The 16,839-nt window shown below is 42.1% G+C and overlaps 1 protein-coding gene across 1 annotated transcript in view; it reads left to right on the top strand.

Annotated features, from left to right (window-relative positions):
• Nucleotides 1–5,731, top strand: part of zmp:0000000660 (arf-GAP with Rho-GAP domain, ANK repeat and PH domain-containing protein 2) — a 95,764-nt gene extending 90,033 nt beyond the window's left edge. Inside the window, 4 exon segments of the mRNA XM_034556626.1 lie at nt 827–862; nt 1,876–1,939; nt 3,678–3,800; nt 4,145–5,731. Coding sequence (XP_034412517.1) covers nt 827–862; nt 1,876–1,939; nt 3,678–3,800; nt 4,145–4,501 — 580 coding nt within the window. The 3' untranslated portion in view covers nt 4,502–5,731.
• Nucleotides 5,732–16,839: the final 11,108 nt, after the last annotated feature.

The following is a 16,839-nucleotide window of genomic DNA, read 5'->3' as shown; positions in this document are numbered from 1 at the left end:
TGAGGGGGGGGGGGGGGGGGGGGTTGATACAGCGTGGTATCATAGATATAGTGTTGAGTGGGCTTTGGGAGAAGTGTTACGGCGAATAAAGAAATAAAGACAGAGTGCAGAGGAGAATGCGGAGAGACGTGGTGAGAGGGTTCGGAGAGGCGGGCGCTCCAGTACCTCATTAGGCAGAGGTCTGTCTGTGAGCGGCCGACTGCGAGGCGGGGTCGGTCTGCCTCGACTCACAGGAGCGGTGCTCCAGGCTGCAGGGCGCTCTCGCTCTGCCCCCTCGTTTTCGCTTTGTTCTTCCTCCACTTCCCTGCTCCGGTTCAGCCACAGCTGTGAAGGGTTTCAGGGAAGGTGTATTCTCCAGGAAGGTGATCTTTTGACCGCACGCTAACCCCTGTGCAGGTTAATTCCCACTGAAACACACATACGTGTGTGTGTGTGTGTGTGTGTGTGTGTGTGTGTGTGTGTGTGTGTGTGTGTGTGTTTTATCGTATAATATATAATTTGTAGTTTAAGGAAAATAGTGAGCAGCACAATTTGCATCTGTGGGCTAGAGCTCCTCTGACTGTTTTAATTCATTCCATTGTGTAGCATCCTGCTTTTGAAGTGAACTCTTTGCATTTTAATTAAAAGGTTTTGTTCTGCTGCGATTTTAACAAACACTTTCTCAATAACTTTTTTGTTATTCTTTTCTGGTGTTGACTACTTTGGAATTGCACATTCCTTTCACAAAAACATGCTTTTAACCTCTGTGTTGATGCGAAGCTTTGCAACAGGGCGAGATTCAGTTTGCAGACGCAGAGTCTGACCCGTGTCCTTTTTCGTTTAACAGCTGGGGCTTCACAGTCTACACTGATAAACAACAATGGTGAGTGCCATTCAATAATTGATGAGTTTGACTTTTACCCTATCCACTTAAAATATCTCTCAAACAGAGTCAAGTGGCAGAGAGTTAGGAAGTGGAATTTAAAGCACTGAACTTCCAAATGGATTAGTGGTGTGACCATCATATATATATATATATATATGATGATCACATGGTGAGATGTTGCTGCCTGGTCCACTCATAGGAAGTGAAATAATATACAATGGTTGTTTCTCTCTTTAAAAATTAAAAGATTCTCTACTTGTAAACTTAGTAAATTTAGTGCCATTCAAATTGACAATTACACATGCTATCTATTATCATAACATCTCTGATGTTTTTTAACTGAACCTTGGGTGGGGATATTTCTGACAAACTTGTGACGGGAACAAAGCAACTGAAAATAATTTTAAGTTAAAAAGTCCGGATTGAGATATCTGAAGTGTTTTTTTTACCAAATGTCGGCATTTAACAGCAAATTAAGGTAGTAAAGTTATTTATAGCATCCACATGTTAGGATGTTCTACCGCCTGTCTTTGGAGCTTGAATGCAGTTTTTGCCACCTATTTTATTATTTTATTTTATTTTATTGTTAACCATGTGACACCGGCATCTTTAAGGCTGTTTTTTTTTTTTTTTTTTTTTTAACTTGTTTTTAATTTAGATTTAAAAGAAAAGCAGAGAAGGAAATAACAAAAATGGGTGTACCAAACAGAAAAAAAAACACAATTTAGACATTTAGGCCTTTAATAATAGCAGACATCTAGTGACCACATTTGCAGACAACAGAACCAGCTCAAAACCAAAACACAATACTTTCCAGGCCTGAATAGGTGACACTTCTCATTTAAACCATCCTCCTTGATTGTTACTCGCAGCACTAATCACCAATATCCATTCAGAGCCTTGCAAGCGTGCACACAAACTGTGCCGTGAGTCACCAAATCCAGTCACCTGGTTCAAATAAGTGTGAAAATAGCGAGGCGGAAATGAGTGACTGAGCTTTTCCTCCGCAGGCATTTCTGCTGCGAGACGAGGGAGGCGCAGGTCAGCTGGGTGACCGACATCGTCGGGATGACGGTAAGACGGCATGTAGGATGTTGCCATAATATTGAAGAATGCAAACGCTTAATGAAGCGGCAGAGTCATGTTTTATCTGTTTGGTTTTTTTTGTTCCTTCAAACCCAAAAAATATCAGTGAATGTGACATGCACATTGCGGAGACGTCCTCCTTTCCCCCCGCATTTGGGTACAAAAAGAAAAAAAAATACACTCGATTACGACCAGGAATAAATCATCTTTTACAATCCATATTTGCGAACGAAGGAGATGTGATAAATCATACTTTGCCCCCCAATCATCACATGTCCATTGTGCTGTTAGTCAGATGAGATACATAAACAGGGAGAGAACAGTAAAGTTTTCGAGGTCACTCGGCACTGACATAAATCATTTTATGTAGAAAAGCTGTGAGAATAAGGTCAAGGCGACTGTAACAATCACATCGTGGTACTTAGCCCCCAGATACAGCTAAGTGTTGTCGCTGTCAGTCGCTGACACAGCACATATGACATAAATAATGCAAGGCAACGCAAACACGGGGGGGGGGGGGGGGGGGGGGAGCAGCCACGAATGTGTCATGTCTTTCTATTTTTCCCCCTCATATGCCTCCCCAACTACCCAGTGAAATACCCGTCTAGTTTCCCCATTAGACTAAATGTGTCTGTTCCAATCGTTCCCAAGCAAACGACTATAACTTGAACATCACACTCATCCTAAACTGAAAGATCCATCCGCTCCGTATTGTATACTCGGCACATTCAGCCGGTATTAGCCTTCCACTCGGCTTCCTTTATGGGAACCTGTCTGCAGCACGGTGTTGTTTATCACGGGTGCTTTACAGTAAAAAAAAAAAAAGAAGCCTTTTAGTGCCTTAGTTTGGGTTGGCAAGTAAAAAGGGCAACGTTGTCAGGGGAAGATTGATCTAAAGGGGAAGCCAATTTTTGTCTGTTGTTTCTAAGTGTTTCAAGGTGTTTATTTCAGTGGGCTCAGTGACTTTTCTGTGCTCTTTGCAAAAGCTCTTAGCTTTACAACGACTAAATCTATAGCAGACGGGAGCCGGCTAAAAATATTAGGATTCTCCTCCCAAATCCGCTAAATATCAGGATTGTCAGCTCCCATCACAGGGGCTTGTGGGAAGGACACACGACTTGTGGGAAGGGCAGAGAGAGAGAGAGAGAGCGAGAGAGTCTAGATGAGAAAGTAGACAGAGAGCACTTCAGCATTCTTGATTTCCTTTCTCTTACCTGTTAGCGAACATTGTGCTCCAGACAGTTTCCATAGCAACTGCCGATGAAGGACCTCGTTTCGAAGCAAGGTGGAATGGCTTGTGGTGCTGGTGAGGGTGTAAAGGTCCAAGGACAGCACCTAGCAGTGATGAAATACTGATTTTTTTTTTTTTTTTAAACAGACACAATTCTATAGGTCTGGGGGTCGCGGTGATATAAAGAGAGAAGTTGTTAAAGAGAAGAAGTTTAGCCAGAGATCAAAACACAGTTGGCCCGCTGCGATGGCACAAAGGCTCGCCTGCCTCTTTTCTAAAGATGCTTTAGTGAGTCCAGTCAAAAACAACCAATTTACACCTTTACATCATGTGCACTGATGCCAACTCTACCATTTCTTCAGTCATTTTCTTGTCACGGTGAAGGAACTGTCGATAGAAGTGTAGTACTTTGGGTTACCCTTTTGCATCTGGAGAAGCCCAGCAAGAAAATATATTTTTTACTTGTAATATCTGCTTTTGGCTGTGTGTCTCCAGTACGGTTCTGACTTCTGTTCAAAGGCGGGTAACTCAAAAGAGGCTGCATATCTCACATCCTTCAAAGGGGGAGCTGTGACCGAAGGCCAGAAGATCACACACCACCGCAACGCCAGCAAGCAGGTGAGAAATCTACGACGGGATGGACGAGGACACGCTGTTTATATATTATGAAGGTTACAATCTTGACGCTCAGTAGCTGGATTAGACGACGCAGTCTGTTCAATTTGGAAACGCATCTCCCATTTAATTGCTTCCTGTTTTTTTTGTTTTCTTCTGCATTCATGTTGCATTGGGAGAAGCCGAGTGACATGTTTTTTTTTTTTCAGGCTTCAGCTCAAAGATTGTGTTAAAAGTTGTTATATGTTCAAACAATTTCACTTTCATGACTTTGAAAGGCGGCTCCTGTACTGCGGTGGACTTTCAATCCATTGCCGTTCATCTTTATCTGTCACGTTTGCCCACAGCTGACAGACAAGAGGATTTCTCTTGTCGACGTCCACCCGAGGTTCACCCAGGACACCACCCTCCCCCACAAGGCACCCACCACAGCCAACTGCGCCAATCAGAAATACTTTCTCAAGGCCCCAGAAGTCCAACACAGGAGAACCTCTGCGGATGTTGGCCAGCCTGGACGGCCACCGTCCCGGTCCCCATCCAGACACTCCCAGCCCATGCCTCTGCCCCTCCCCCCTCAGAGTGACTCCAAGACCCTCGGCAGGAAGCCTGTTCCGGGTGTGGAGGGCATGCTGCCTCCTAATCTGCTGAGTGAACTTAACTCGGTGCTGAGCAAGACTAGTCGCAGCGCCAAGATCAACGATTGACAGGAAGTCAGGAGAAAGAGGTATGTAGCATTCATAAGGGGCGTTGCATAGCCTGAAGACTGCTTCTGAATTTGGATGTAAGGGATGCCGATGCACAAGGGGATGTGGAGAACAGGTGCAGAAGACATCAGCTGGACACTGCAAAGCGTGATTTACATGCCGCTCTTCTCAAACCCGTAGAATGCTACCAAAGTACGGTCGGCGGTCAAACCCTTTCCAGAAATGCTCCAAAGTGTTTGCGTCATGCATTTACGTCTGCAGTTACTTTGAAAATGATGTTTTGACTACATCTGGAACATTTTGTTTATGTGAATTTTTCTACTGTGGAGTATATCTTTATGTAAACTATTTTTTACAAGCACTTTTGCTACAGGAGCTACGAATAGCATTCCCTATGTTCAGAATTAAAAGTGATGGGGTCGTCCATTACCACATTACAATACTATGATAAAAAGAATTAGGGCCATTTAGAATTAGGGACATTTAGCCATTATTGGTGGCTAATAGGCATGGTATGCAATATTAGTTGTATGTTAGTAAGTATTATTTATTTGTAATTATATTTTTTTTTGTTTTTTTTAACAGTTCTTTCCCCTCTGTAACCATTAGTTGTATTGCTCCCTGTGTTTTTAAGCACCAATTTAAACTGTGCACCGGCCGCCACCAAATGTTATTTTAATGCACAGTATATAAATATAGGCTCGTAATAAACTTACTTTACTTTTAGTGCATGTTTCACCTTAATGTTCAGTGTTTTTGTACAATAACAAAATAATGAACGTTAGACACATTTTGACACATTTTGCTAACATCCCTCAGCGTTGGCTTGTTCTTGCATGTTTATTGTAAAAAAATAATTTTGCACATTAAAATGACCTATGAAATCCACATTAAAAAAGTTTTGCGCCCATAACAAGTTAGTTGGTTAACCAAAATTAACTTTAGTAAAATTGTCATATGAATACAGCTGCATACATGAACTTTCACCTCTGCGTTTGGAGCACCTCAGGGTTCAGTGTGTCGCCCAAGGACACTTCAACATGCAGACGGTAGGAGCTGGGGATCGAACCAACGACCCCGTTGATAAAGAATGATCCACTCTTCCTGCCCACTTGTTTAACTGATGAAACACTCAATTTAAGACTCCTCTCCGCAGGAACACCATTGAACATCCACAAATAATAACACCGTCAAGTTGTGTAATATTGTCAAATAAAAGGCCTTGAGAGATAAATGAACCTGAACAGGAGTTTAGCATTTCTGTTCAGTCCAGGTGTAAAGTTAAAATATTGGAATTTCCCCTTTGATGGTTTCTGTTAATAGTTGCTTTTATACTCTGTATTTATTATTGACTCTCACTCATGTTGATAAATTGAGGCGAAATACTGTGCTCAGTATTTCTTTATTCCATTTGTTCATTGCCATAAGCTCTGGCTGAATATAATGTTTCTTGTGTTCCCACAGAAATGCAGATGGTGGGAACAATGGAAATGGAGAAGGTGTGCGTTTGTGTATCAGAAGGATACACACACTAAATTAGTTTTTAGAGAAATTGCCCATGTTGTGCTTTTGCACAGCAATGAAACTACAAATACACTCAGATCCATCAGATAATTACAGTTTGGTACAAATACAATACCGCATGAAGGAAAGCTATCAAGATAATATGAGAATGAAAGCATCAGTGTTAAATGATAATTACCGTCATTGCTTTCAAGTTTATTATACATCATGATTGGATTTTGTTCTCAGTTCACTTGCAGAGAGCTCTTTTTTCTGTGTTTTTATTTCTATTTTAATATTGCATCTGCTCTCTGAGGTTTGTATAGTCATTTGGACATTTTTTTACCGGGTAAATCTGCCAAGTATCTGGATTTTATAGTCCATCAGTTAGATTTCTCTCTGTGCACTCAGTTGTGTTCTATCAACATGTCTGTAAGATTTAGGAGACAGATTCCTGAAAGCACGTCGAGCATCTTAAGCCCCGTTGTGGATTTAAATAGGAATAAAACCCATCTTCCATCTTTGACTTATTTATATATAATTATGGCAGCATTTTATTCATAGATTTCATTAAATTCGGCATTTTCTCGAGTGAAATGTGAGAATAAACTCACCATTTGAAGTCACACGCCTTTGTTGAATAATGTATAGTTGCCGGAAAATGCACACGTAGGCAATTGTCACACAGGTTCCCCCCATGAAAAATTCATATTAACATTTTATTTTCATTATGCCTCATACGCCAGCTGCTTGTCCTTTGTTTCATGTCCTTATATTCTAATCATGGAGCTGCCACATTTATGCATTCATGGTCTGAGCGTTTCTTATGAGGGCTTTGTTTGCACTGTGCAAATGTGTGTTTTCCTCCCTCAGCCAGATTAGTTATAAGTTCATTGCACTAGTGGAAATGAATACGTTCCTACTTAATTGGCCTTTTGAGAATCAATTTCATCCCATGCAGCCGTGCTTCCACGGGCAGCAGACACAATGTACAACATAACTGCTTGGTTCCGATGTGTGATAATATGTTTGTGCCTCAAAAATCACATTATAAATTACATTATGACTCACTTAAAGGTAATAATCGCTTTAAAATCCTCCCCCGTTCATGGCTCCTGTATTCAGTCGTACTGGCGCTGTGCATTCTGTACGTCCTCTGCATTTTTCCTGCCATCTGTATGTACATTTATCTCAGTTGTCCTTAGTCTGTGGCAGCCGGCATTGTTGCCATCTGTACGAAGGTCGCCATATGGTGTAAGAGAGGTCAGCGAAGAGCTCTGCAGAGTCGTGCAACGGCATTGACCACATCTCTCATAACTTAATGCATTTGTACAAAAGGACACTTTTTAGATACATTACCTGATTATTTTCATTGGTGCTTTGATTTTCTTACTCCAGCACACTGGTACTCTCCGGTAGTGGCGGAAGTGATTTTTAAATGCTAAGATTTTGCCGTAAATGCATGTTTTTTTTTTTGGGACGTACCGAGCACGAGACTTGGGCAATACTGCTCGAACTGTGTGGTTTTTTTTTTAATAGTGTCCATTTTACTTATTGAAGAAGTAGCCTACAGTACATTTTACCTGATAGATATTCATTTGTGGTAGATGTTGTGCAGTTGCACCTACTTAATGTGGCCACTGGGGTCACGGTCATCATTTAACTAACCAATACGGTGGCGGTGGGGGAAGGTAGTTTGAGTCGGCTGCAATGAAATGTGTTATTGTACGTCATCTTTGTGCAACTGATGTGTAGGTTGTGAAATATACACAGCAAATCATAAAGAAGTGACACTGTAATTATGAGCGAATACCGCAGGTTATGAAGTTGGAGAGCTAAAACTTGAAAACATACAGATATGGTGCTTTAAATCCATTGTATTGATAGTGTGTGCATAACGTGAAGTTACTTTTAAAGTGTTATATGTAGGCACCGCTACTTTAACCCACTGAAAGGAAATGTTGTCATGGTTTCTCCCACCAGTTGAAGTCCTACATGCAGATGTGTAAAGTAGCATCTGAGCTGAATACAGTGATCACATGGACAGTGACGAGAGCGGGCGAGAGAGAGAATAGAAGGGGGATTAGAGAGGAAGGGAGCCAGCTGATATGCTCGAGAAAAGAGAGAGAAAATGACAAGTTATTTCAAAAGAACAGACATGAGGCCTCTGATTCTACGTGAGATGCCTCTCAATTCAACTCGCAGCCCCGTGGTTTTTCAAAAACAAGGCATGTTGGACTTAATCTGATGCAGTTTGGAAATGTGGAGGTTATAGATCAGCCTTCGGCCTCGTGGCAGTGTCCACTGAGAACGCGATCGGATCTACCGCCCTGTCTCCCAGCGTCTTTGGCGTTAGCTTCGCTTCGCCTCTGAATAATATGAACATCAAGGGCAGAAATAAAAGGGAGCGGATGAATGACGGGTTCTCAACATGGCTCTCACGCCATTTTAGACATCCGAAATTCTGGGCTGCCGAGAAGCTCGTCCCCCGTGCCAGCCTTTTCCATAAAAGCAGTCCTGCAATTAAAATATGTATCCTGTGCAGCCACACGCTTCGTCATTTCCAGAGGTAGAGAGAAGAAATTGCTAAGATAACGCATTGATTTAAAACCCAGCAGATGTCCGTAGAGGATAGTCCACACGAATGAAGCCATCTTCTTCGCTATATTCCAGACCGTTGTAAATCGGAGCGACCGTACTGTTAACTCTGACATATTGCAGCTGTATAACATTGCACGTTGAGCCATGGCTCTGGTGATTTACATTTCCAGAAAGGGTAAGCCTTATATTAATGGAGCCGTCCATTTTAGCAGCTATAAATAGCTCACGGCATGAAGTTGGTCCACTGCCGGCTGCCTTTTTTTTTTTTTTTTTTTTACGCTGATCCACACATTCTGCCCTCTAATCTCGATTCTATTAATGTCTCGGGTGATATTTACGACACATGGACCCTTTTAGTCTGACACGGCGATAAAGTATACGTTCAAACCAGCCAAGCTTTATCTAATTAAAAGCCTCTGCAATTGCAATTCAACTGGGATTGAGTCTTTAAAACCTCGATCAGTCCCCCACCTACCCAACCCGCCCCCAGTCGAGGGAGGGGGCAAGTCACCACAGGGCTAATAAAGAAGGCAATGTTAAACATTACTATTAAACATTGTGGAAGAATAAGGCTGTAGATAATTTTCATATGTTTCCATTATTGGTATTGAAGGGAGGTTGCCACATGGTGGTGGTCACCTCATTGATAACACTATTTGTTTGGGTGGTGACCTCACTGTCCTGTAACTGAGGTATATTCCCATATAGTTTTGCATGATGACTGCTCAGCAGGCACAGCTTCAATTATTTAAGTTACCCGGAGCTACTTAATGTTTGTCGGACTCATGGTGGAGAGTTAAGAAAAAAAAAAAGTCTAATTTTAATTCGAGCATTTAAAGTTGCGGGCAGATAATTTCTTTGAAGTCAACTTTTTTAACTTTTTTAACTTTTTTTTCTTTGGTACAGGAACTGAACGAGCATCCTGCCGTCTATAAGGCTCCGATTGGCTCGCTTGCTTTTTCGCTGCTGGAAACCGCTGCTCTGAAGGTACACCAAACCAAAGTCAAAGGAAATGCGGCTTGCAATCTCATCAGAGTTATCCCGGCTTTGGCTTGAAGACTGAGTTATAACCCGTTTTCTTGGAGTTTTATCCGTTCGTTCGATAAGCAAGGATTGTCCAATGATAGACACTGTCAGGGTACCTCAAGGGGAATGTAGGATCCAGTGGTCTTTGAAGCTTCAGTCAGTATAGTGAAGAAAAGCCACAGTATCTGGGCCTCTGCTGCATTGCTTTTGACCATTTAAAAATAAATCTCTTTTCCCAACTTGGGTGTCCAGGAATGAATCTCTGGAGTACACCTTTTGATAGATGAAAAATAAATCTTACGGTTTAATCTCTGTCCATAGAAAAGATTTCTCTCCACTGTGAACATTGTGCGCCGCAGTGGAGGAGAGTGATTCTAACATTGATGCCACCGCAGCTGGTGGACTCCCAACTGCATGTGAGGGTCTCTGGGACTTGGTGAGGGTTCAGCACCTTTTAGAAAGAGAGGGAGGAAAAGAGAGGGAGGGAGCTACGAGCTGATCGGGGTGGACCTGCGAACCCTGCGGTCCTTTCCATTTAGTAATCCACTCCAGAGGTGGAATGAGAAGCGAGGCCGAGCCGACCTCTGCATACCAGCGTCCAATGGGGCTCCCTTATTTCACTGGCGAGGGAGCCGGCGCAATAATGGTCAGACGTAAGCAGAAGAAGAACAAGGTGGAAGGAAATGAGTGAGAGAAAAAAATGTGACTAATGGATATAGCAAGATTGCATTCTTGAGCATTTAACATGGCGAGAGAGAGAGAGTGCATTAGCAAGTGAAGGATAATGCTCGACAATCCCCTGACCCTTGTACCCAGAGTCCCTGTATTGGCTTTCTGTGTTGGACCTTGACCACCCTATTAAAGCAGGCTGCCAGCTCCCTGGAGTGACCAGCAGCACACCACACAAGAGAGTCAGCAATGTGTTGTGCCCCCCAAGCTCTTCAAACCGTACCATCCCAAGGACACAGATATAGATTGGACACCATTGATTTGAATTGGGAGGTGGAGCATAAATTGTTGCCTCATCCTGAGTCCATTATTTATTTATCCCCATCTAATCTACAATGCCAGTCCATCCACAGTAACCTTCATCTCCAGATTGTTTGGTCTAAATTAAGTCATCAACACTGGAGTGGGTACAGCCGTGGCAAACTGGAAGAGATTTAAACATCTGCTTGTTAAAGATGCATAAAGTTTCTAAAGAGTGGGAGAGGAGTCGTCCTCCAGAGTTTAGGTGTCCTTGGCTGCTGTTTGGTAAACTTAATATCTGACATACTGACTATATACACACTCAAAGCCACCAATCAAAGAGTTCAGATATCTCATCATTATTGCATAAAACTAAATTGGTGGTATTAGCGAGTCAATATGAACACCTCCCCTTTTTATTTGGCATATGTAAATAGCTGTTGATATAAATACTGAAAGCATTCAGGGTTCTTTTCTTTTGTAAGCTTCCCAATATCTTTTCTTTTTTTTTTCTTCATATGTAATAATTTTGTGTTTGATGGCCACATTGTTTCTTTGTTGCCGACTCTAGGATGTAACTTTTGAGAGTCATAAAGAAACTGTGTTCCCCTTTCCAATGACAAGTTGATCAAGTTGAATTCACAACACATAAGCCATACGTGGTCTGGTACAACCTCGCTAGAGATATATACATAAATACATCAATAAATAAAAGGTTCTTACAAAACAGGTATTTTCCTGCTACATCTTTAGCAATTTTATTTTAGCAGTTGCAAAGTTATATATCAAATATGGCTACGATGGTCGCTACGGAGCAAAAGGTTTATAACCTTGCTTACAGTTGTTGAAGTGCGTGTGTTGCTTTTAGCCTGGTCATCTCCCATGGCAACCCAAGTTTCAAAATTGTTCTCCTCTAAAGAAAGTATGTTATTTATTTCTGCTTAATACACCTATTCTCACTTCTGACTGGGTTCAGCCTTGTTCACACTGTAACTCGCCTCAAAGCGCTTTCCGACTAATGCGTCCGCACGCCTGAAGGCACAATTAGCCAGAGGAAGAAGCAATCACAGGATTTCATCTCATAATTGATATTAAGCCCTTCTATATGCAAATGATTGAAAAAGATCCAATCTCGCCATTTTTATTTGATAAAGCTGTGCACTCTCATAACACATATCACACACACACGCGCGCGCGCACACACACACGCACACACAAACACATCTCTCTGCATCTTCCCTGAGCTATGCTGCTCTTTTTTTTCCTCTCCCGATGGCAAGATAATGACCCTCACTGGTGTGTGAGATTTCTGATTAGCAGAAGAACAACAATGACTGCTAATTACCACCTGAAAGACTAAGCTGGGCTCATAGAAGCTTCTTTCAGCCCTGTGGTGCTGCAAAGTAGTGTGTGTGTGGCTTTGTTTATGTGCATGTGGTTGATTTCCCACTAGAGGATATAAAAAAGATGGAGCTAGACCAAGGGTGAGGGGCAAGTGTTCTAGCGAGACATAGTTAGAGAGGGAAAGAGACTGAAGGGACGGATGAAAAGAAAGGCTGTGATGATAGAGTTGTTCCAGCTCACAGACATTTTCTTTTTTTTCTTTCTCCAACCCACCACAGACTCATTTAGCAGAAAGACACCTGCACTGACTACTCTGACCGGTGGACATCTGTATTACACGCCTCGGTCTGGCAAAATCAAAGCACACCTGACTTCACAGCAGCACCATTGTGAGAGCACAACAGCACACGCTGTCACTGTTGCTAGGTGATACAAAGGGGACTGAGTCCCTCCGACAAAGAGGTGACAGTAGATGTTTTTCTTCCCTCACATTTGAGTACTCAGAAATCTTTTTTTAAGATTTCCGATGCAGTGTCGCATGAGTGGGAAAAACCTACCAAGCTAAACTGAATCTTCTTCGGCTTTCACGTGCCTCTGTTGCCCACGACTGAAGTCCATCTGTGTCCTCCAGCGAAATTTGTCCCAATGAATATTTGATTCACTTTGATTACCTATTGGTTTGGTTCAATACGGCCATGCATAATGGAGCACAATGCGGCCGCATCAGGGGAAAAAAAAAAAACGCAGCCCGGGCCTGCTCGCCGAAGGAGCCGACGAGGCACCTGTAGAACGACCTTCAATTCAGAATGGACTCCTCCATCTTTGCTCCCACCGCTGTACCCTTAGAGCGGATTGATCTTCTGTTGTCCTAACCGAGTTACAAGCGGGTATCTGATGGAGACGATTGGATTTAACAGTGGGAATTGGTTACAGGCGGAGTCGTCATCCGACACGTGTCCACGTTATCGGACCTCCGAATGGATCCGGTCTTGCTTTAGTGCGATGGCTTCCAACCCTTGGCTGTGTACATTTTTAAAAGCACTAAATAGTTTCTTTTATAGACAATAAAAAAGACAATTACTTTAATTAACTAGGAACAAGCAAAGCACCAAAACAGGCCAGCGACATCTGCAAATGGCCACCGACGTGTTGCTTGAGAGCTTGTTGGCATAGTTATGACGTTAGACAGCGCAGGTAACTGGCTCATGGCATATTTAGTATCGAGTGTCAGTTTGTAGCTTCATGTCACCGGCTTCCAGAGGAAATCACCTAAAGCCCGTGGCTATTTGGCCCGTAGTGTGAACAACTCACAAAGGTTGTTTTTTTTTGCCACTACAACCTTATTTGGTCTGGTGTGACCAGTAGCTTATGGTGGCTAATGTTAGATAGACGGCTAATCTTTAGAAAGATGCTGCGCAGGTGACATTACTGAGTCATTCTACTGACTTTATGGCACTTCTAGAAACATGATGAGCCACTGGCTCGAGTAACATTAGTGGCCCTTCGTCCAAGGTGTACAGTGTTCGGTTTAAATTATTTACTTACCAGTATTTCACAGGAAAAAAGGAATTGTATAAAAAAAACAAAAAAAATTATTTTGAAGAAATTTGTTGTTATTTCCATTCCCGAGTTTGGGAACCTCTGCTTCAGCTAAAAATACAGTGGCACGCTCTCTAGCGTTACTCATCTGGCTTTCATCACTAGTAACTAAATCCTGCTGTTGTCTGATTTTACCCTTTTTGTTTCTCCATAACTCGCCCTTTCTTCTGAAGCATGAACGTTTGCCAATCTTTTCCTTCCTCCTCCCAACTCCACATTTCCTTTTCCGTCCTTGGATTAATCCATTCTCACTCTCTCTCTCTCTCTCTCTCTCTCTCTCTAACGAGCCTCTTTTCTGCTTAATTAACATTAGTCGGGGCTTGTTTGTGCAGGCATGCTATTCAGGTCATGAATAATCTAGGGACTGGAACTGGTTTCTTTTGCATTCTGAGAACTGTTTAGATTCTCCATATTCATCCTGGCTTATCGGGCGCATTGTCGGCATGTGTGTGCAGATTTGTGTGTGTGTGTGTGTGTGTGGTTACCTAATGAATAGAGGAATGCTAATGGTGGTAAAACAGTGATTTCTCCAGCTGATTGGGTGTAATGGATGGTACTCAGAGCTCCTTCATAATTGATGAGGATGTCTTGTGGATGTCCCACTGCTGTTGTGCATTGATGGTGGTGTGCGTGCCAGCGTATGTGTCTGTGTGAAGCGAAGTGTTTTGGGTGGGGCCCGAGACTCGGGAGAAGTCTGTTCTTGTTATTTCTGCAGTAGCTCCTGTCAATTCTTATTAACAGAAGCACGCTCCACTGTCTCCATAATGTATGACTGCGGTTTGCGGGGAAAAGAATGGTGTCAGAGTCTCTTATCAAATTGAAAGAAAACAAAGCCATAATCTAATTGTTTGCAAAAGGAGAACGGGATGATTAAATCTCGTTGCTTTTCATCTCTCTCGGAGCAAAGAGAGAACGGGGGCCCATCGCAGTGCACAGATCTATACAAACATGTCAGTCTTTTCCATCTGAGGTGGGCGACTATGGGGATAAACAAAAACACGGACAGTTCACGCAGTTGCATCTGATGAAATGGTGCGTGACAGCCAAGGACGTTTGGCCGCTGCATTTTTTTTTTTTTTCTTTTTTTTTTTTTTGAGAGATGGTATTTACAGGTCTCTGCGCACAATGTTTTGCGTCAAAGATTAGTTTTCCAAACACAGCTGGTGAGAAATGGAGAAAGAAAGAAGAAGCTTTTGCTGTCGGTTTGGATAGAAATGGGTAAAGAGTCGACCGCGGGGTCGCAGTCTGCACTGCGGCTCCATGCCCACCTGTTTATCCTCGGCGTTACTGCACGTCTCTGTTTGCTCGTCTGAATGCGCGCGTGTAAAACAACAATTGTGACATCTCCACTGCGGTGCACCTGCGAGATCTCGGAGAGCTAACGCACAAACCTCCAGATTACCTCGGGGCCCCGCGGGGTCTCCCATCACTCCTACACCAACTCCCGCAGTTAAACACATCTTACTCACTCGCTATTTCGCTCTTTCTTTCTTTCTTTCTTTCTTTCTTTCCTCGCTCTCTGTCCTGTTGCTATGCTTTTCATTTTGCATCATCGGACTCCCCCGGAACCTTTCGAAGCGACCACATTTTTCATTTGTCCTCTCTTCTCTCTCCATCTCTTCTGGGCTCTGCATCTTCTCTCTGTTTTCCTTCCCACTGTTTCCGAGGCATCGGGCCAACCCGATGCTTCACTCCAACTCCCACCCATGAGTTTCAGAATGTTTGACTGAAGGATTGTAGACAGGCAGGTAAACAACTGATTTAAAAGGACTCCCATTGGTTTAAAATATGGTTGAGCCCCACAGGTCCACTAACAGATCAAAAAACAAGGGTCCAAATGTATTAATACTTATGAAAAAGTTTGACATATCAATTAAAGTCCAATGGACACAGGCATATATTTTTATATTGCGTCATATTATTATAATTATTATAATATTTGCAGGAGGTGATGTGTTCATTATATGGGAAAGAAAAACAAATCTTGGAGCAACTATTAATGGAATAAAAGAACAAACATGTCTTGAAGAGCAGAAGGGAGCACTTTTTTCTTTTGTGATCTATAATTGCATGCTTACTGTTAATTATGCCTGGTAAGCACCTCATATTGTTTTATTAATCTGTGGGTCGAAGGTAGCTTTTTATTTATTTATTGTTGGCTTTTTGGCAAAAAAGAACCTTGGCAAAAAGCTGCACAGTCAGCAATTGTATAGCCACTGTGTATAAGTGGTGGGAAAAAAGTGAGGAGGTAAATGAAAGTGGGGAAAACAGATTGAACAAATATATGTGGAAACTTGCACAGAAAGAGAAGAAGATTTTGTTTCATTCTCACGTCTGGATATGGGGAAAAAAATCAATTTGGAAAAATACTTCTGGGGAAATTCAATAGTGTCTTTATTGCACGCCGTGTATGCATTGGCAGCAAATATTATCAGCACGCAAGCCGGACAACTAATAACACAATTCCATTATTGATGACCGAGCAAGCTGCAGTGAAAAAAAGAACAATGCAATATCAACAGGATAGTATTGCAGATGCTAATGGGATGACAAAACCTGATCTTCTAGAAAATGTAATAAGATCAGAGTTTGCCCTTTTCCTTAGTCTTCTCTAACAGTGCAGCTACCACACTGTAGACGTGTAATTTATCTCAGTACATCCATGAGGATTTACTAGTAAGTGGTGAAAGGAGCAAAAATATCAGGAAAAGTCAGAAAAAGTGATAAGATCAAAAAAAAAAGGTTTGAGCAATGATGTGAAATTGGAGTTGGAATGGCGACTAAAGCAACATTTAACTTTTCTGACAACACGACCGTTCTGGGTCCTGACTTCCAGACGGATATCAGATTTGTTCCCAAACGGTGAAACGCTTTCATGATCCACTACCTCTCCTCAAATTGAATCTGGTCTGCTCCTTCCTCTGCTGATAATAAGGGACAACAAAAAAAAAAAAAAGATTCTCCGGTATTAAATTATAGAGATATAAATGTACACATTTACATCCGGCACACGCGTTGGAAATCGCAGACGAAACATATGTTTCATAAAACACTTGATCATATCTGCAGAGAATAACTTCTCCCACGGCTTCCATATATTCAGCGTGAATTCACGAGCTTCTTTATTATTCAGCATCACATAGTTTCTCTTATATTGTAATGAGTATCTTGGGGACTCGTTCATAAAAGAATTCTGACACATATTTATGCTTATTACACCATCAAATCCAAGTTGTGATCTATAAAAAAAAAACGTATCTGTAACCCAGAATCCTTCAGTTGCGCTGAATTTATAT

This window comes from Cyclopterus lumpus, chromosome 18 (assembly GCF_009769545.1).
Source record: "Cyclopterus lumpus isolate fCycLum1 chromosome 18, fCycLum1.pri, whole genome shotgun sequence".
Classification (NCBI taxonomy): Eukaryota; Metazoa; Chordata; class Actinopteri; order Perciformes; family Cyclopteridae; genus Cyclopterus; species Cyclopterus lumpus.
The sequence above is the reverse complement of the archived record's forward strand: the minus strand, read 5'-3'. Positions and strand labels throughout refer to the sequence as shown.